This window comes from Apium graveolens, chromosome 5, assembly GCF_009905375.1.
Source record: "Apium graveolens cultivar Ventura chromosome 5, ASM990537v1, whole genome shotgun sequence".
Classification (NCBI taxonomy): domain Eukaryota; kingdom Viridiplantae; phylum Streptophyta; class Magnoliopsida; order Apiales; family Apiaceae; genus Apium; species Apium graveolens.
In genome coordinates this window covers 72042395-72063846 of record NC_133651.1, presented here as the reverse complement: position 1 = coordinate 72063846, position 21452 = coordinate 72042395, and the positions used below count along the sequence as shown (strand labels likewise).

Sequence of the window (21452 nt, the reverse complement as noted above, 5' to 3'; positions counted from 1 at the left end):
GTTAAAATTTTCCCATAATGAAATAAAAAGTAAATGAAATTTCATTCATGTAAAAAAATTAAATTATTATATCATTTAATTTATATTAAATTTTAAATATCTCTGTCTATGAAATAAAAAATAACAGAATTAACTATTAAACTAAGAGATTGATCACTAATAACTTACAATAATTACGGGATTCACAACCTAGTTTCTTAACTAGTAATATTAAAAAAAAAAGAACATCTACACACATATATATATACACACATAATACATTACACATTGTTATTCCTAGAGGACTAACAATGAGATTTACAGAAGGGGGGGTTGAATGTAAATCTCAAAACTTTTTCAAGTTTTGAGAAGTTTATTAAAGCAGTGTGTTCTAGATGAACAAGTGTATGAATTGCTTTGAGCTAATGCAGACAGATATATATTCAAACACAAAATGTAAAGAACACAACAAACTTTAAAAACTTTTCTGGTGGATTTGTTGTTCCACCAGAGATGGTATATTAGAAAATCTGTGTTCAACAATGTTGATCACAGCTGCATCCTAGTACAAACTAGATGAATTTTCTCTCAAGATATTTCTTAACAGCTCTGGAAAAATCTCTATCTAATTACTAGCTTCTTCTTGGTTTATATATTACCAAGTGTACAAGTGAAAAACAATATAAAATTACAATAGTAAAATAAGTTCTTCACTTGCTTCTTTTCCTGTTCACTCAAGTACTTTGCTGACTATTGCATCTTTGTACTAAAGAAGAACGGCTGCTTTTTCTGTTGATCCTGAAATTCGGCTACCACATCTCAGTTTTCTCTGTCAACCCATGTGCCTCTGTCTGTAGGTACAACTACCACTTATCAACGGCTAATTAGCAGAACATCCGTTGAAGCTTTCATCCGTTGATGCATTTATCCGTTGATGCTCTCATCCGTTGAAGGATGTTATCCGTTGAAGTTTTAGAGACATCCGTTGAAGCTTAGCTTCTCATCCGTTGAAGGTTTTTAAGTCATCCGTTGATACCACTTCATTTATACAAAATTACAAGGCATGAAATATTTACAATTGGCCTTCCTATCTGCATATCATCTAGTAGTCAACATGACTCATAGTTTCTCTCAACTTCTAAGAATTACATTTTAAATACAGAGACTGAAATATGCTACAATACTAGACTTATTTCTAAGTAAAGCTACACCATCAACGGATAGCCAAAGTGGTCTTATCCGTTGAGGCTACTGACACTAAATTTCTACTTAAGTGTTTTGTTAAACATATCATCAAACTAATGCACATATATTCCTAACAATCTCCCCCTATTTATGTCTATAAGAACTGTAGGCATAAATTCAGGGTTAACTTGATGATAACAAAACACTTAACAAATATTTGAATTGAAACTAAGTAGAAATATAAAAAGTGCTGCAAAAGTGTATGTACTAGGAGGTAATTGAAGATTTACAGTATTTCCAAGGGTGCTCCTCTAGCCTGAGCAAATCATCATTTTCTTCTTTGTTCCCTGGTTTTCTTTCCTAGCCCTTTGTCATTTTCCTCAATTTGGAGTTGGAGTTGTCTGAAGAATTCAGCTTCATCTTCATCACTGATATCCAACTTAGATTGCATTTCCTTGAGAGTTTCATTGCTGGCAATCTTGAGTTGGTCTTCAAGTCTGAAAAATCTTCTGACTCCTTTGTCATCTCTAAATTCCATCAACCAATGAGGTGATTTGTGAATTTTAGTTCCCCTTTCTTGTATGAGTAAGGTTCTGGGCAAAGCATTTGGTTCCCTCCAAGTCTTCCTTATGTTGGCAATCTTGTTGAGAATTTCAGTCTTGGCTGTTCTGGTAAAGCCAGAATCCTTTTTGATGGCTGAAAAGACTCTGATCAAGGTAGAGTAGCCTTCATTTAGAATCCTGTAGAGAGGCCATGTTCTTTCCCCAGCTCCCTTATATCTGAACACCAATCTCTCTGGTAGCTGTCTGTAGGCAGCTATTCCCCTTACTTCCTCCAGCTCATCCAGATAGAGATTAATGTCTGAAGCTTCTTTTATGTCACAGATGTGAACATAATCATCTTTAGAAATGGGTGGCTTAGGGTTAGGTTTTTGTTTTTGAGTGAATTCCTTAGAGGTTAGGGGAGGTGTAGATTTAGATTTTCTTTTCTGTTTCTTTGGTAGTGGTAGAGTGGTTAAAAAAGTAGGCAATGTGATGTTGTCCCAATCAATAGGTTCCTCTTTTGGAATGATTGGTTCACCATGGATATTTATAGAGGGATCAGCAACAAAAGGTTCAGGTATGGAAGGTAGTGGTTTAGATATAGATTTGGTATCTTCAGGGTTATCTTCACTCCTTCTATGTGCCTTGGCTTTTCTTCTGTTTCCCTTCTGCCATTCCTCTCTTTCTTCCACACTCTCACCAAATATACTCCCTAAAACCTCATCTAGGTTTGTAGTCTTGTCTTCACCCCTGACTTCAATCCCTTCTTCTTTTTCAACTAGACTTGACTTTAGCTGTTGTTCAAGCTTTGCTTGTGCTCTTTTGTCAGCCTTTAATTGCTTGTCTTCTTCCTTCTTGGCTATTGAGAATTTGGGATGTCCTTGCATCACACATATGCTCTTTCCCTCTCTAATGATAATAGCTCTATTTCTCCTTACAGCCTCATCCATGGTCTTTTTGAGATAAGCAATACTCCTGCCTAAAATCTTGTTCTCATCAGCTTTTGGAGGAGGAAAGTCCACTTCTTTTAAAGGATTCTTTGTTGAGTCCTTATTGGATCTTTCATTGGGCTTGAGAATTATAGCTTGTAGTTCTTTGGAAAAAGCTTCTCCATCCTTATGACTCCCTACTGGCATGAGCTCCATGTTGATTGGTTCAATTTTTGTGCTGTATTTCACAGATGTTGATTTGTCTTGTGTAGAACCAAACAACAGTTGCAACCTTTCATCAATTCTCCTCCTTTGTTCTTTCACTTGAATTTCAGCTGCTGCTAGCTGAATCAAATCAATTCCATCAGGCTTGCCCTTGATTTGAATGATTGGAGAAGTAGTGATGGCAGGAACTAGCACTTTAGATATGTTAACTTTTGTAGAGGGCTCTCCTTCCCCTTCCCTTTTACTCTCCCCCTTTTTGTTATCAGCAAGGAGAGGGGTCAAGCCTTGTGCTTTTGCCAGCTGCATTAGGAGATTGGTTTGAGATTGTTGGTTGAGAAGAAGGGTGGCCACAGAGTCTTCAATTCCTTGAACTCTGTCTTCCAACTTGGCCAGCCTTTGTTCAGTAACTGATTCCTTTTTCAATCTCGAAACCAAGTCCTGCAAAGTACCATAGGGCATGACTGAATCCAATTTTTCTGAAGTGAAGGATTTCAAGTCAGCAATATCTTTCCTGAGATCATCTAGACTCATATTTTGCTTTACTTTCTGCAACTTCATGAGATGCAGTGAGTCCAGGTGAGCTTGGAGGATAGCCTTGATATTTGCATTTGAAGTGTTCTGAATGGCCTGTTGAATAATGATGATTTGTTTGACCAAGTGGACATTGAATTCACCTGTTCTATGCTCCTTAGTCAGGGCCCATTCAGGTAGATTAGGAATGGAACTAGGGTCTTCATCTCCCCCTATGTTCATGCTTCCATCAGAAGAAATAGAGTCATCATCATCAGAATTTACTCCAAATTCCTCAGATGGCTCACCAGCTGTAGAAGGCATCCTGTTAATAGCAGCTTTATCCCTTTGAAGAGATTCTGTTGAGTGCACTAGATGTAGTGTCCTTTCTGCCTTCTCATTGCCCTGAGCAGCCAACATTTGATAGGCTGTCACAGGATGAGTAAAAGTGTCAGCATCCAAGGAAATGTTATCAATTACAGCTTTGTAATGTTGCTGAAATTGTCTTTCCTTTTCAGCATCATCCACAATCATTGACTCATGAGCAATGGCTGGTTCCACCCTTGTATCAACTGTACCTGCTTTTCTCTCTTTTTCTCTATGTTCTTGCATCAGGGGCTCCCCCTGGATCACACATCTCACTCCCTCACCTTCACCTTCTAAGGTGGTACTCCACTCACTGACTTTTGCCATGCTGGAAGAAATAGCATGCATTTTTGTGCTCTCAATCTCTCCTTTTGCCTGGGAGCAACCCAGCCTCTCACTCAAATTTTCACTCCCTGCCCTCAATCCTAAAAGTGATTGCACAGTATTCATGTCTTCTACACTTGGAATCATTTCAGTTATTTGTGTAGAGACTATCAACGGATGTGGAATATCCGTTGAAGTTGAAACTGTTGTTATCAACGGATAACTGCTGTTAAGCTTATCCGTTGAAGAGCAACCACTTGTCAACGGATGAGTGATATCCGTTGAAGAAGGAAAAGAAGATGAAATTGAAAGTGATATAACTGTTGAATCTGTATAGATTGATTTGATATGTGTTGATACAGATCCTTCAATTATATCTGAAAGAATTTGCGGGTGATCCAACAAATCATCTAAAAGATGATGATCACCTGTATTTGAGTGGGGCTCCTCCCTGAGTTGTAAAGAGGGAGAATCAGGAATTGATGGGAATAACATATCCACATCCAGAGATGGTGATGAAGTGTTTGGTGATTGATGTGTGATTATTGTGAGAGAATGGGGCTGTGACTCCACATTTATTGGAGTCACATCAAACTGAGTTTGAGAAGGCACAGAGACAGATGGATGTATCTGTGCAGTGTGTGCACCCTGTGTAGAAGATTGGGTTCTAGCCTTCTTTCTTCTAATAAAAGCTTTTGTAGGTGAGTGTTTGGCTTTAGTGTCCCTCCCTCTTTTGTTCTGTGTTCCTGGTTGGGAACTCTTTTCAATAGTAACATCCTTTTGGGAGGATGCTACTAGGGATGTGCTAGAAACCTTTTCAACCACCACAGCTTTTTGAGAAACTGGGGCTTGGCTAGCTTGGGAAGCACTCAACTCTCCTTCCTTATCCTGGGGGTTTCTTTGATGTTCACCCCTCCCCTCACCACTCACACCCTGTTCACTTCCCTCAGGGTTAATGGTTGTTGTTACAACTGTTGTCTTTTGAGAAACAACAGAGGTGGTTTTCTTTGTCTTGGATTTTGAAAGTTTAGATTTGGTGACCTTGGTAGAAATCTGTTGGGGCATTGACACAGATTTCATGGCCACACTAGAAGATAAAGAAATAGAGGGGTTGGAAGAAGTAGGAGTTGTAGAAGCAATTACCTCACCTACCTGGGGTGCATTCATGATTGGTAAATATACCAATTGCACACTGCTGTTGAGATCCATTCTCAATAAGTCTGCAAGAACTCTTTTCTCTTGTGCCCAGCACTTGAGTTTATTATTCTCATTGATAATGACTAAACCTTCAGCAACATGGTTAGCCAATAACATAAAGAATCTAGCATAATAGATGTTATTAGGTCTATTAGCTTTGTTACCTAATCTAGTACCTAATTCTAGCATCACATAGTTGCTAAAGTTAAAGTACCTATCAGAAACAAGCATATAGAACATATTAACAAGAGATGAAGTTATGGCATCAAAATTACTAATTTTCCCAGAGAAAACCTTTATGAAGGCATCCCCAAGAAAACTCCATTCTTTCCTAAGGCCTTTTCGTCTAATACCCCCTAAATTAGCAGAGTTAAGAGAGTAACCTATGGAATCTAACATGCTGGATACATCACTATCAGTGTGTGGTGTCATGGCATTGTTCTCAGGTAATTTAAAACATGCTTGTAAGTCATCACAGTTAATACAGTGATTTTTACCTTTGAGAGTGAAGGAGATAGTCATATCCATGGAGTTGAACTCAGCAGTTGTCCAAATCTCCTCAACTACTTCACAGAAAATCGTTGGGGCTTCCAGCATTGCATAGCTAAGTTTACAGTTTTTGATGAAGTCCATCATTTTGTGATAATCTGAGTGGGCTTCATTCTTTTCTACCAGAGCTATGAAATTGTTCTTCTCGTAGATGAACCCAGATTGAGACATAATCTTCACGACTGGTGCCATTGTTGTGAGTAGAAATTGCAGAGAATAACTTGAAGGTTTTGCAGAGAGAAAATGGTAAATGCTTGAAATTCTAAGAAAGCGTAAAGTAATAATGAACAATCAGAAGGGCTTATATGCTTTCAAAGAAAAAGAAATAAATAAAGGATTAATCAATAAATAGGTGTTAGTGAATTTCAGCCGTTTAAGAATAAACTGTAAGTATTCTAATAACTACCTTTAAAACCAATACATACAGATGTATGTATGGTATCAACGGTTAAGAAAATAGAATCAACGGCTGTGAAACACCTCAAACGTCTGATGTGACATTTCAACGGATAATGTAAATTGTCATCCGTTGAAAGGTACTTCAGCTTTATCCGTTGACGGATAAAAGTTCCAGAGATATACTTGTCTTTCAACGGATAATGAATATCCGTTGATAGAGCAATTTTGACTTTCAACGGATAGGGAACATCCGTTGATGGAATAAACTTTGTTAAAAGTCAAATTTGTTCTAGCAACTAATATATTTCAGGCTTCTCATCAAATTGCAAAGAAGACATGAATTTTAAGAGTAATTAAGCATACCTAGCTCACTTACCAATCTTGTGAATGTTGATTCATCAAGTGGCTTGGTAAATATGTCAGCAATTTGTTGTTCACTTGGAACAAAATGTAGTTCCACTGTACCATTCATGACATGCTCCCTGATGAAGTGGTACTTAATATCAATGTGCTTGGTCCTTGAGTGCTGCACAGGATTCTCTGTTATGGCTATGGCACTTGTGTTGTCACAAAAGATAGGTATTCTATCAACATGAAGTCCATAATCAAGGAGTTGATTCCTCATCCATAACATTTGAGAACAGCAACTTCCAGCAGCAATGTATTCAGCCTCAGCTGTAGAAGTAGAGACTGAATTTTGCTTTTTGCTAAACCATGATACAAGCTTGTTTCCCAGGAATTGGCAGGAGCCTGTTGTACTTTTCCTGTCTATTTTGCAACCTGCATAGTCTGCATCTGAATAACCAATTAGATCAAAGCCAGATTCTCTAGGATACCAAATTCCTAAATTTGGTGTACCCTTGAGATATCTGAAAATTCTCTTGATAGCAATTAAGTGAGACTCCCTAGGATCAGCTTGAAATCTAGCACACAGACATGTAGCAAACATTATATCTGGTCTGCTAGCAGTTAAATATAAAAGTGAACCAACCATGCCTCTATAACTTGTAATGTCCACAGACCTTTCAGTCTTATTTAATTCAAGTTTGGTGGCAGTGGCCATGGGAGTTTTTGCAGATGAGCATTCCATTAAGTCAAACTTCTTTAAAAGATCATGAATATATTTAGTTTGACTAATGAAAATTCCATCACTAACTTGTTTAACTTGTAAACCAAGAAAATAGGTTAGTTCTCCCATTAGGCTCATTTCATATTTACTTTGCATTAGCTTAGCAAACTTTTTGCAAAGTTTATCATCTATAGAGCCAAATATTATGTCATCTACATAAATTTGAACAAGTATACTAGAGCCATTAACATCCCTAAAGAAGAGAGTTTTATCAACAGTACCTCTAGTGAAGTGATTCTCCAAAAGAAATTTTGATAAGGTTTCATACCAGGCTCTAGGTGCTTGCTTCAGTCCATAGAGTGCTTTCAACAGATAATACACATAGTCTGGAAAATTTGGATCTTCAAATCCTGGAGGTTGACTTACATAGACTTCTTCCTCTAATTTCCCATTTAGAAATGCACTCTTGACATCCATTTGATAGACTTTGAAATTGGCATGGGCTGCATGGGCTAGAAATATTCTGATGGCTTCAAGTCTTGCAACAGGAGCATATGTTTCATCAAAATCTATTCCCTCTTGCTGAGAATAGCCTTTAGCAACCAGTCTGGCTTTATTCTTTATGATAATGCCATTTTCATCCATCTTGTTTCTGAATACCCACTTTGTGTCAATAGGACTCTTGTTCTTTGGTTTGGGTACCAGCTTCCAAACTTGGTTTCTCTCAAATTGGTTTAGCTCTTCCTGCATAGCTAATATCCAATCTGGATCCAATAGAGCTTCTTCCACTTTCTTAGGTTCCTCCTGAGATAGAAAACTACTATACAGACATTCATCTTGAGTAGCTCTTCTTGTTTGCACTTTAGATGATGCATCACCAATGATCAGTTCAAAGGGATGATTCTTGGTCCATTTCCTTTGTGGTGGAAGATGTGCTCTAGATGAGGTGGCCTCAGTATTGTCATGATGTGAGACAGAGTGTTGACTAGTTGAAACTCCCCCTGAGTTGTTGGTCCTTTGCAGGGAACTTGGAGTTCTATCAACTGATGATGTAAATCGATTATCCGTTGATGAACTATGATCAACGGATGCTTCATTTTGTACTTCAACGGATGATGCACTATGTCTTTCAACGGATACTGCATTGCTTCTATCAATGGATGCAGTATTTTGTGCATTATCCAGGGGCATGTTTTGAATCCCTTTTGAAGTGTCATCTCCATCAGTCTCCTCTTCACTATCATCACAATATATCTCAATGTTGTCAAATTTGAGTCTCTCATTATGTCCCTCATCTGTTAGTCCATCAATCTTTTTATCATCAAACACAACATGCACAGATTCCATAACAATGTTGGTTCTTAGATTGTAGACCCTATAAGATTTTCCAGCTGAATAACCAACAAATATTCCTTCATCAGCCTTTGCATCAAACTTCCCTTTATGGTCAGATTGATTCCTCAGTATAAAACATTTACATCCAAAGACATGAAGAAAGTTTAGAGTTGGTTTTCTTTTCTTGAACAACTGATAAGGAGTCATGCCTTTAGCTTGATTGATCAAAGAAATATTTTGAGTGAAACAGGCACAATTAACAGCTTCAGCCCAAAAATATGTTGGTAACTTTGATTCTTCAAGCATTGTTCTGGCAGCCTCAATTAAAGATCTGTTCTTTCTTTCAACTACCCCATTTTGCTGAGGTGTTCTTGGAGCTGAGAACTCATGCATGATTCCATTTTCTTCACAGAACAGCCTTAATGTCAAATTCTTGAACTCAGTTCCATTGTCACTCCTGATGTTTCTTACCTTCAAGTCAGGATGATTATTGACTTGCCTGATGTGATTGATAATGATTTCACTTGCTTCATCCTTTGATCCAAGAAAACAGACCCATGAGAACTTTGAGAAATCATCTACAATCACTAAGCAATATCTTTTTCTTGCTATTGACAATACATTGACTGGTCCAAACAAATCCATATGTAGCAGCTGTAATGGTTCATCAATTGTTGTTTCAAGCTTCTTCTGAAATGATGCTTTCCTTTGTTTGCCTTTCTGACAAGCATCACACAGACCATCCCTTGAGAATTCAACAAGAGGAATTCCTCTTACTAAGTCCTTTTTGACTAGATCATTCATTGTTTTGAAATTCAAATGGGATAGCTTCTTGTGCCATAGCCAACTCTCAACTGAACTTGCTTTGCTGAAGAGACAAGTAATAGATTCTGCATCTGTAGAGTTGAAGTCAGCTAAGTACACATTTCCTTTTCTAACTCCAGTTAGAACCACTTTGTTGTCTTCCTTACTAGTGACAACACAGGCTTCAGAATTGAAGGAAACTGTATTCCCTCTATCACATAGTTGACTGATACTCAGTAAGTTGTGCTTGAGACCATCAACTAATGCAACTTCTTCAATGATGACATTCCTTGTTGAAATCAAGCCATATCCCATAGTAAACCCTTTGCTGTCATCTCCAAAGGTTATGCTGGGGCCAGCTCTCTCTTTAAACTCTGTGAGCAGGGAGAAATCTCCAGTCATGTGTCTTGAACAGCCACTGTCCAAGTACCATAGATTTCTTCTATTTTCCTGCACACCACAAAATCAATCAATTTGATTTTGGTACCCAAGTTTCCTTGGGTCCATTCTTGTTAGCCTTTCTCCTAGACTTCATTCCTCCTGCATCTTTAGACTTAGGTGAGTTTGAGTCAACCTTGGTCTTAGATGTGGTTGGTTGAGGTGTAGGGTTAGTCACAACATTATCCAGCACATTTATAGAATTATTAGGCATGGATTGTGCATACATGTTATTCCACATTGGCATATTGTATGGCATTTGAGGCATACTGAATGCAGCAAGATAAGGATTGTTAAAATATGGCATGTTTGCAAAATGTGCATAAGGATTTTGTTGAGACATAACAGGCATAGCATGTAGAGGTGATACAGACATGTTAGGCATGGAAGAGGGTACAGTTATGGGAGATTTCTTAATAGATTTACAATTAGCAGATAGATGATTAACACTACTACAATGCACACAGCTTTTTCTAGGAGCATACTTGTCAGGTGTGTAATTGTTATGTTTGTTAACTCCTACCTTCCCATTTCTGTTGGATTTCCTTTTGGATTCCTTTTTATCCTCAACCATCTTGAGCCTATTGTTTAACTGTTCTAAGGTCATGTGCCCTACATTCACCTTTCTGACATCTTTGGATGTGCTTGCTTCTTCTTTGACAAAGTTCTTTGAAGTTGAACCAAACTTTTTGTTGAGTTTCTTTAGATTTTCTCTTTTAGAAACATCTGCCTGTTTTAATTGAGGAACCTTCAACGGATGTTCCTTTTCTTCCTTCAACGGATAACTTTCATCATCCGTTGATTCCACATCCGTTGACAGTCCATCAATTAATTCCAGTTTCTTTTTATTTTTATCCCAGGCAGTTTCACAGAATGATTCAATTCCTTGGACTTTGGCAATTTGAGCACTTACATCCCTAGATGTTTTCCAGGCTTTAATCACCTCTTGCTCTTTCTCTAATTGATTGGAAAGTATTTCTACTTTCTTAACAGATTCAGCTAGTTCATTTTCAACAGATATACAATGCAATTTGGTTTTCTCTAGGTCAATCAACTTATTTTCTAACACAGTATTTCTATTACTTAAAAACAGATTGTTCTCTTTGATCCTACTATTTTCTTTAGCAAGAGATTTAAGAGACACACGCAAATGATACAATTCAGTAGACATGTCATTGAAAGCATCATTGCACTCTTCTTTAGTAAGCTGTGTTAAATCAGTAGTGATTACCTGATTGCTTGATGAACTAACTTCGTTTTCTTCAGAATCAGCCATGAGAGCAAGGTTGACATAATCCACATCTTCATCCTCTTCATCTCCATCAGCTGCCCAGTCCTTTTCTTGAGTAATGAAAGCCCTTTCCTTCTGTTTGAGTAGATCAAAATATTTCTTTTTGTAATCTACTTGTTCAAATTTCTTCTTTTCAGAGGTTGGCTTTCTGCACTCACTTGCAAAGTGTCCACTTATACCACAATTAAAACACTTGAACTTGGATTTGTCCACCATGTTCTTATAGGGTTTAGTGGCTCTAGTGTTTTTCCTGAACTTCATCTTTGCAAATCTCCTGGACAGAAATGCAAGATGCTCATCAATACCATCAGAGTCATCTTGACTGGAGTTGTCTTCATTTTCAGCAACTTGCTCTTTACCCTTGTCTGATTCTGGATTTCTTACACCATCTTTGGAGCTTGATGTAGATCTCACAGTTTCTTTTCTGCATTCTTTCTCATTTTCAGCTACCAATGCAACTGAACCTCCTTTCTTTCTCCCCCTCTCCAATACCTCATCCTGTTCCAACTCTAGTTCATAAGTCTTCAAGATTCCATATAATCTTTCAAGAGTAAAGTCCTTATAATCCTGAGAGTTTCTTAAGGAAACAGTCATGGGTTTCCATTCCTTTGGTAAGGATCTCAAAAATTTAAGATTTGAATCCTTCACCTGGTACACTCTACCATACAGCTTCAGTCCATTCAACAGCTTTTGGAATCTATTAAATGTGTCATTTAAAGATTCATTCTCTTCAAAATGAAAGTACTCATACTGTTGAATGAGAAGCTGCATTTTGTTCTCTTTTACTTGTTCTGTACCTTCACACAGCAACTGAACTGTGTCCCAAACCTCTTTGGCAGTTGAACAATTTATCACATTATCAAACATATCCTTGTCAAGACCATTAAACAAAATGTTCATAGCCTTCTTATCCTTGTGGACTTCTTCTGTGTCTTCCATTGTCCATTCTGCTCTAGGTTTTGGAATGGATTGACCAACAGCAATTGTGGCCGTAGCAACTGTGGCTACTTTGTGGGGAATGTGAGGACCATTCTCAATGCAGTTTACATAACCTTCATCTTGGGAGAGTAGATGAAGGTGCATTTTCACCTTCCAGTGGTGATAACTGTCTTTGTCAAGAACTGGGATCTTTACTCCAATATCCTTCTTACTCATCTTTGTTAGATTCCAAGATCTTTAAACTCTTTGTGTGTCAAGAGCTTGCTCTGATACCAATTGTTATTCCTAGAGGACTAACAATGAGATTTACAGAAGGGGGGGTTGAATGTAAATCTCAAAACTTTTTCAAGTTTTGAGAAGTTTATTAAAGCAGTGTGTTCTAGATGAACAAGTGTATGAATTGCTTTGAGCTAATGCAGACAGATATATATTCAAACACAAAATGTAAAGAACACAACAAACTTTAAAAACTTTTCTGGTGGATTTGTTGTTCCACCAGAGATGGTATATTAGAAAATCTGTGTTCAACAATGTTGATCACAGCTGCATCCTAGTACAAACTAGATGAATTTTCTCTCAAGATATTTCTTAACAGCTCTGGAAAAATCTCTATCTAATTACTAGCTTCTTCTTGGTTTATATATTACCAAGTGTACAAGTGAAAAACAATATAAAATTACAATAGTAAAATAAGTTCTTCACTTGCTTCTTTTCCTGTTCACTCAAGTACTTTGCTGACTATTGCATCTTTGTACTAAAGAAGAACGGCTGCTTTTTCTGTTGATCCTGAAATTCGGCTACCACATCTCAGTTTTCTCTGTCAACCCATGTGCCTCTGTCTGTAGGTACAACTACCACTTATCAACGGCTAATTAGCAGAACATCCGTTGAAGCTTTCATCCGTTGATGCATTTATCCGTTGATGCTCTCATCCGTTGAAGGATGTTATCCGTTGAAGTTTTAGAGACATCCGTTGAAGCTTAGCTTCTCATCCGTTGAAGGTTTTTAAGTCATCCGTTGATACCACTTCATTTATACAAAATTACAAGGCATGAAATATTTACAATTGGCCTTCCTATCTGCATATCATCTAGTAGTCAACATGACTCATAGTTTCTCTCAACTTCTAAGAATTACATTTTAAATACAGAGACTGAAATATGCTACAATACTAGACTTATTTCTAAGTAAAGCTACACCATCAACGGATAGCCAAAGTGGTCTTATCCGTTGAGGCTACTGACACTAAATTTCTACTTAAGTGTTTTGTTAAACATATCATCAAACTAATGCACATATATTCCTAACACACATATACAAAATCAATTAAAAATTCAAAAAGTTAAAATTACTCACATGACATGGTGAGTGCCTGAGTGGTCCAATCGACAATCGACAATAGAAGAATAAAGAATCTAATATGCCAATTGAAGACATGTCCGTGAGAATTGTTGTGTCGAGCGTCAACCTAAATTTTTAGTTGTATATATTTTTTATGTTTTTGAAATTTTTAATTATTTTGTTTCTCTCTTAATTTTTATTTTCTGCTTTATGTCCTTATTTTGTTATATTTGTACATCTCTAAAGTGGGCTAAGAGGATCAAACATGATCAAACTTTCTTGCTAATATTGGGCTGAGTTTTTTTGACAAACCATTGGAGTGACTTATATACACACACGCCTATTTTTTTCTTACCGGGCCTAAAGGTTTATTGTCTAAGAATTATATATGGGCCGCTAGACTTCTAACCGGGCTGGAGCCAACCTCAGCACATATTGAAGTCCACCCCTATATACACATAAATCTTCAAGAAAAAAGTCGTAGGCATAAACCCCTTATCATATGTTTATATCTTGACCCTTACTTCAAAAAATCACTACTAAATCATTATCACCGTATTCCAGAAATATTTTTGGGAAGAAAAAAAAAGAAAGTTAAAGAATATATTTTCATTAGTCATTCCACAATAATTTTTTTTGGAGAGAAAATAAAAGAAGGCTAAAGATTAGAAAAAAAACCTAAATTTATATTTGCCTCCAAAATTTTCTTTCCATTTTTGGGAAGATTGGAAGGGAAGAGAAAATAAATTATTTTCAATTCTATTCTTTTATTTCTGAAGTTCGGAAACACAACCTAAATATTAGGTATTTGGAGAGAGTTATCTCAGGAAATAAATTGGACATATCTAGTCAAAGATTATATAATATATGAGAGAGATTAACATGTTGAACGGAAAATTGACTTAAAACTTTAGAAAAAAAACACAATTTTTTGTCACCGGAACGTGCCCGAAAATGTGACAATTTGTAATTCAAAAGTTTCGGACAAATAAAGGTCATGATGTATTTATTTGGTACATTAAGGATTGTTATGTATGATTTTTTGTTATGAGGATCCATTCGAATATTATATTATCTTGGAGGTTTAGGTTATAATTAAGCGTTATTCAAATATGTACTCCATAGTTGATGTCGGGCCTGGTAATCCAAAGGTAAATTAACATTCCGAGAAAAAATGACAAAAATACCTCTTTTTTTAGAATTTGTGACAAAATAATTTTTTTTAAAATTTTGGCCAAAAATACCCGTCTAATACACATTTTTCAGTTGGGTATTGCTAATACGCATTTTAAAAATGGGTAATTCGTATAAAAAAAGTTAAAAAAAAATAAAAAAAATAAAAAAATAAGAGATACGCATTCACAAAATGCGTATCACCCATTTGATTCTGGTGATACGCACTTGTGACATGCGTATCACATGTCCTGCTTTTTTTTTTTTATGTAATACCTATTTTTCAGATGCGTAATAGATTTATCCAATTCTAAAATGCGTATTAGAAGAGTATTTTTGGCCATAAACTGCAAAAAGTGGTATTCTTGTTATAAATAGAATATAACAAGTGCACATTGATAAGAACTTGCTTTTTACGAGTGACGAAGATGGCACCACACAAACACCTAATCTTGAGGTAAAACTAACTTAAGGTAAACTTTTTTATAAGAGCATAAAAAACCTCATCCCTGCTTCCTCTGGAGTCTCCGGTCTTTCCTCTGGAGTCTCCGGTCTTTATGACCTATTCCAAAGTCATCAGAAAATCCCAACATAAATTGTAAGAATTCCGGAAGAAAACGTTCAAGGGCACATAATGTTGAAGAAAGAACAAAAAGGAATAAGCAAGAAAGAAAATAGTAAAGGTTACATATGACAAATAAAGCATAACATGTACAAAACAACTGGCACTGAACAGGCTGGTGAAAATAGCAGGATCTAAACATGAATATATGTATCAAAAAACCAAATTAAAAATGAAGCATTAAAGACGATACTAAAAAATCGTTTGCAGTAGTCAAGTTATTTGCCTCATATATACTAGTTGTAAATGCTTGAGAGAGCTAGCATTTGTGCTCACGGTTTCTACTAGCATCAAGTTATTATTTTCCAAACCTTTGGTTTTTTAACGTTTTAATGGATGGAAACAACTACTGAGGGTCGGCCCTGAAAATTTTGAAACCTCAAACAATTTTTTTGTTCCTATATACCATCAATCAAATATCTTGGATTAATATGACCTGATGCGACAAGCAACTGCAATATTTTCGATTCACTAGCAGGAAGGTAGTGATAGTTCATTAATATGACCTGATTCAACCAGAAAATCCAAATATTTTCAGAGTAATAAATAACACAAAACAAAACGAAGAGAGATATGTAGATGTAGTTTTACCGATCTATAATTGGAATATGATGAATCTTGAACCACTCTGGCCCTCCCTCCTTTTTGCATCTTTCTGCAAGAACAGGACACCCAGATACTTCCATATATCGAGGGCTATTAGATTTGTGAAATGAGGGTAAACTGCACAAATTCTCACAATTATAAATATATAGGTCTCTAAGAGTTGGAAGCTCTGCTAGTAAATCCGGGAGAGCTTTCACTCCTTCAAAATCATGTATACCCAATTCAGCCAAGGCAGGGAAGGCGGAGGAGAGACGGTCCCCAATTTTCCCTGAAGGCAGTATTGACTTCACATTATCCCAACCATGCAGATTTAGATCTTTAAGTTTAGTAAAGGAAATTACAGAAGCAGCTAAAGAAGAGAATGGCCATAGAAATTCTTCTAATTCCTCCATGAATGGACCTAGTACCAATTGTACAAGTGTTGTACTCATACTTTGGACAAACACCCACTCTGAAAGAGATGGGCAACTTGCAATCCTTAGATACTTTAGACCACCTGAACCTTTAACTATATTAATCATAGCCAGTTCAGGGCAATGATACACTTCTAATAGCTCAAGAGCGACACCAAGGGTCAAATATGTTAAGCCCTTACACTGATGTATGTCAAAAGGTCTCAAAGACAGAGAATTGTTTTCTAAGAGCTTGTTAGTAATATTGTCCACATTTAAACAAGTATAAGAACAGTCTCCTTTTCCATCAATGACACAGCTATAAAAATAGATACCTGAGAGAGCTAACATTTTGGCTCATTGATTCAAGTATCATGTTGCTGCTGTCTAAATCTCGGATTAGCAATTGCTTTAGGGATGTAAAATAATTCATTGGGATTCTTGTCAACTTTGAACAATTCTTGATATCCAAAATCTCTATCTTAGGAAATAGTAGAGGAGCATTTTGGTCTTCACCCCCTGTAACAACCCGCACTTCCGGACTATTAAATTCTAAATCGAAAACTAAAAATAAAATATATTATTACTCGATAATTCTAATAGATCACGAAATTCAAAGCAGCGGTCAAACTCAATAATCAAAATCATAAAAATAGAGACGCAGCTCCACAAATCCGATAATAATTGTCTAACAGATAATTAAATTTATTCTCTAAAAACAAAATCTTTATTCTAATTCAAATAGCACAAAACGAAGCAGCACAGATCTCCACATAGTTCTCATTCCTTAATCTTAATATGCTCCAAATTCCGAACCTGAAATGTTAAAAGGGGTGAGCTACACAGCTCAGCAAGTACAAATTGACTAACTTTTAAACAGAAAAACAATGGGTGTTTTGATAAAACGATTTTTCTTAAAACAATAATAATTTTGTAAAACATTTTCTAAAATAAATCCAACCCAAAGTTTTATATTTTAAAATTCAGAATTTAAAACAGAACAGAGCAGAATTTATAACAGTACAGATTTTATAACAGATCTGAGCAGAATAAAACAGAACGAAACGATAATTCTTATAAATACCACAGTCTTGATCTACGGCCACACTTTGCCAGTAGCCGGCATCTAATTCTTATTCTTATTCTTTATACCACACTTTGCCAGTGGTCGGCATCTAAAGTTCAATAATTACGCGCCCTTAATAGGTATCTAAAGTTGCACACTTGTGCGCCTACTAAGGGTATCTAAGGCTAGTTCCGGAACTATAGCGTAAATTACGAACGGTTCGAAAACGTAGAGACTGGGTTCTAAAATTCACAAATACTTATATCTTATAATTTCGAAATCAAAGTTTTTATATCTTATATGAAATTAAAAACTGAACTGAAATATCTTTTCGGAAATTTAAAAGTAAGTCAAAAGGTACTTACCTCAAAGCCTGACCAGATCTGAATTTACTCTTTTTGACCCTCTAAACGATATTTTCTTGAAAAACACGAAACACGAAAGCTGAAGATAACGAAAAGACCTTTCTGAAAAGTCCAGAATCACTGAATTCTGACTTACGATGAATTTTCTACGAATTTTACAAGACAGCTGATTTTTGCTGAGAAAGTCCTACGAATTTTAATGATAAAAACAAGGAATACGAATATGGTGTATTTATAACGATACAAAACCCTATATCTCAACTAGGAAATAATAATATTTCCTCCTAAAGATTTACAACCTCTCCAAGTAAATTCCATAAATAAAATATTTGATACACACAATTACCTAAACTAAAAAAATTTCGATTTTCTAAATTATTCTTACACTTATTTCCACAAATAACAAATCTTTTCACAAATCAACTACCTTGCACAAAATGTTTTCAGAATATTCTAATTTTAAAATATTTATCTAGACAAATTAATATCTAATTTCTAATAAATAAATTAAAAATAAAATTACGAATTTTACAACCTGAACTCATAGTTGATTCCCCACCATTCTTCTAGCTTTGGCACATCCCACAAGATGAGTTTGGTCAATGATGGATACATTGTTGTAAATATTTTTAGTGCCCTGCATTCACTGAACTTACTTCCACCGCTATCTATGCCTCCACATATATTGCTCCCTATCACCTTGACATTCTTCATACTATTTATCTTTATCTTCCTCAATTTGGGAAGCTGACCCAGTGCTAGAAATTCTTCACATCTGTTGGAATCTATCATCGTGATATCAACCAAGTTGGTCAGCATTGTGATCCATGATGAGAACTTTTTTCCCTTGAAGTTAACCATAGTCAATGTTTTTAGATTTGCATGAGGTGTCAATCCTTCCATTACCTCCTCATGGTTGTATTTTCTGTCTTCCGTATCATCTTCATTATTGCTCCAGCCTAATAGTAAACAATGAATATTAGGCTTGCTCGAAAGCTTTGCATTGCTTGCTTCTTCCATGTTTGCCACATCATTAAGGCCATAGAGATCAAGTTTTCCTCTAAGATTCCGCCATCCCAACTGTCCAATAAGACAATTTTGATCTCGACTCACAACAAAATGAGGCAATGTTTGCGGATAAGTTACCTTCTCTATACCGATAAATATGCATCTTGAAGCGTCACTGTCATTTCTATCCACATTTTTTTCCCTAATTACAAGATATCTCAAGTTAATTAAGTTGCAAAAAAATTTCGGAAGCTCTTCTAGATTCCAAACTCTCAATGTCTGCAAGTTGTAGAGTTCGGAGATGTAATTACGCATTGTACCGTGGAAGCAAGAAATATCAAGATATTTAAGATATTTTATCTTACGCAAAGAACTTGGAAACTTATAAATAACTTCATCGGAATTTAGAACCAACACAGTCAAGTGTTTGACGAAAGGCAACACATTATCAAGGATACGAGTCCCCACATATAGTATCTGCACACTATCAAAAGTTCTCCTCAGAATAGTTAGTTTTGATTTTGAATCTGAATCCCCTTCGTGGAGCCTCACATATATAGCCTTGGAACTATGACCCAATTGATAACCGTCTTTCTCAATTACAGTGTGATATTTAGATAGATCTAGTGCAAGATCATGCACTAGATCATGCATCTTGTAATAGGCGACGCTTCCCAATTTAACCTTATCGCCTTCTTGTAACAGAGAATTTGACAACAAAATATCAAAGAACTCATCTCAAATATCTTCCATCAGAGCATTACTTCCACCAGGAGGCAAGAGGAATCCTGATGCCATCCATATTTGTATCAGTTCATCCTTATAAATTTCATAATCCTTTGGCATAATAGAGCATTTTCAAAGACGAATAAGGTAAATTGTCATATGACAACCTTAAGGAAGGCAAAACTTTTTCTGATTTCCAAATTTCACTATTTTGGATTGACAACCACTCTTGCTCAGATTTCTTTGTGTGCAATAAACCCCCAAGTGTTTTTATTGCCAAAGGTAAGCCGCCACATTTTTCCACCATGCTTCTCCCCAAGGCTGCAAATATCTCTGTCTCTAAAACTCCTCCATGTGAAAAAGCAATTTTTCTAAATAATTCCCAGCTATTTTCTGCCGATAACTTATCAATTGAGTATGAAACATGACATTCCAGGGCATCAACTACTTGCTGGGTACGTGTGGTAACTAAAATATTGCTTCCTCTTGCACCTCCAATTTCAAGTAAATAATTCCTTAACTTCTCCCACTCCTCGGGCTTCTCGTTCCAGATATTATCTACTCTAAGTAAAAACTTTACCCGCGCTAGATGTTTCTGAAGCGCTTTGATGAGTCATTCTGTGTTTGTCAACATGGAAGGCTCTGAAGTGAGTGATTCTACCATTTCATTTAAAATCTTCATAAAATCAAACTCACATGATACAGTTACAAATATCTTCTTTGGGAACATATTGATCACGTCGTTTGCTTTGTAAACCATACGAGCAAGAGTAGTCTTGCCTTGACCTCCCATACCTACAACAGCAATGACTTGTAAATCATCTTCATAATTTTTGCACACCATTTCTACAACCGATGATATATCCTTATCTCTTCCAACTATAAGTGACTTGTCTTCAGAGGGCGCATTTTTGCTGGTCTCCCTGGATTGTGCAATTAAGTCTGAACGTGCTACAGGCTGAATACCGAGATCGGATGTAAAGTTCAAAATTTTGACTAAGGAAGCTAGTATAGACTTGATCTTATGAGCCATCTTGAAACGATGTAATATGCTGTTTTTTTACGGAACGAAGAAGTTGCGTACCTTATGATGATTTTCCACCTTCTGCCGAGTAACTTCATATGCAAGTTCATCCAAAGAAATATTAGCAACATGAGCAACGGATTCAAGTTTGTTGAACCAGTGTTGGACAGTTGACATGGTTAGTTTCTTGGTAATAGCTTTAGACAAGATATCATCAATGAATTCCAATTTTTCACGGAGCAACTCTAGATCTTCATGAACATTCCAAGCCAGAATAACTTCGTCAGCTGCAAGTGAAACAAGCTTGCTAACAAGTCCACTAGTAAAATCAACTAAATTGGCTTCAGCCATTCTTGTAAATACAAAATACTGGTAGCAAGACGATGAAAATGAAATTTTCGTATGAAAGTTATTATCTGAGTGTAGTATTTGTGATAATGAATGAATCGAGGGACCAACTCCTTAGATTCAAAAAGAACTGTTCGTCAACTTTGAGATTGATATACAGTACTCCATTTCTGTCAACTTGTCCATTAATGATGGAGATTTCCTCTTGCATTTATTATTTTCCAGCATTACTAAACGTGATTTAACAAAGTCTTTGTCAACTAACAACACATGGATGAGTAATTAGCTAAAAAAGACAACACACGGGACATAAATAATTAATAGAAGTCTTACAGAAATATTAGAGAATTGATAATAGTTGCATCCACATGAATTTGCTGGTGTCAACTCTTGTTTCATCTCTTTACCAAGGCACCAATTCTAAAATAAATAAAATTCTAGTAAGTCTAGTAAAGCAGCATCAACCAATTTATTCAAACACAACACTACTTAATTTTTACAATTTCTCTTTTGAAATATCTAAATTCTAAGCTACACAAAATACCTGCTCTAAGCTAAGACAAATTTCATATATATTGTAATGCAGCTCAGAGAGGTTGTTTCTTTTACGATAATGGGATAGCTTAGCATTATTACTGCAATTTACAACCATGGCCTAAAATTTCCCGTGAATTCAGTGAAGGAGATGGTGCATTCGAAA

General features: G+C 36.1%; 1 protein-coding gene and 1 pseudogene across 2 annotated transcripts; both read right to left on the bottom strand.

Annotated features, from left to right (window-relative positions):
* Positions 1-12543: 12543 nt before the first annotated feature.
* Positions 12544-16599, bottom strand: LOC141661403 (uncharacterized). 2 transcript variants are annotated; one of them, XM_074468405.1, is made up of 2 exons: positions 15809-16599; positions 12544-15157 (listed from the first exon to the last, which is right to left on the bottom strand). In XM_074468405.1, exons 1-2 carry the CDS (start codon positions 16564-16566, stop codon positions 15151-15153), a joined length of 765 nt encoding a protein of 254 aa, XP_074324506.1. In that variant the 5' UTR covers positions 16567-16599; the 3' UTR covers positions 12544-15150. The 2 variants fall into 2 exon arrangements, with proteins under 2 accessions (XP_074324506.1, XP_074324505.1); XM_074468404.1 differs by lacking the exon at positions 12544-15157 and adding an exon at positions 15172-15723.
* Positions 16600-18174: 1575 nt separating this feature from the next.
* LOC141660170 (putative disease resistance protein RGA1) lies at positions 18175-20755 on the bottom strand (annotated as a pseudogene).
* Positions 20756-21452: the final 697 nt, after the last annotated feature.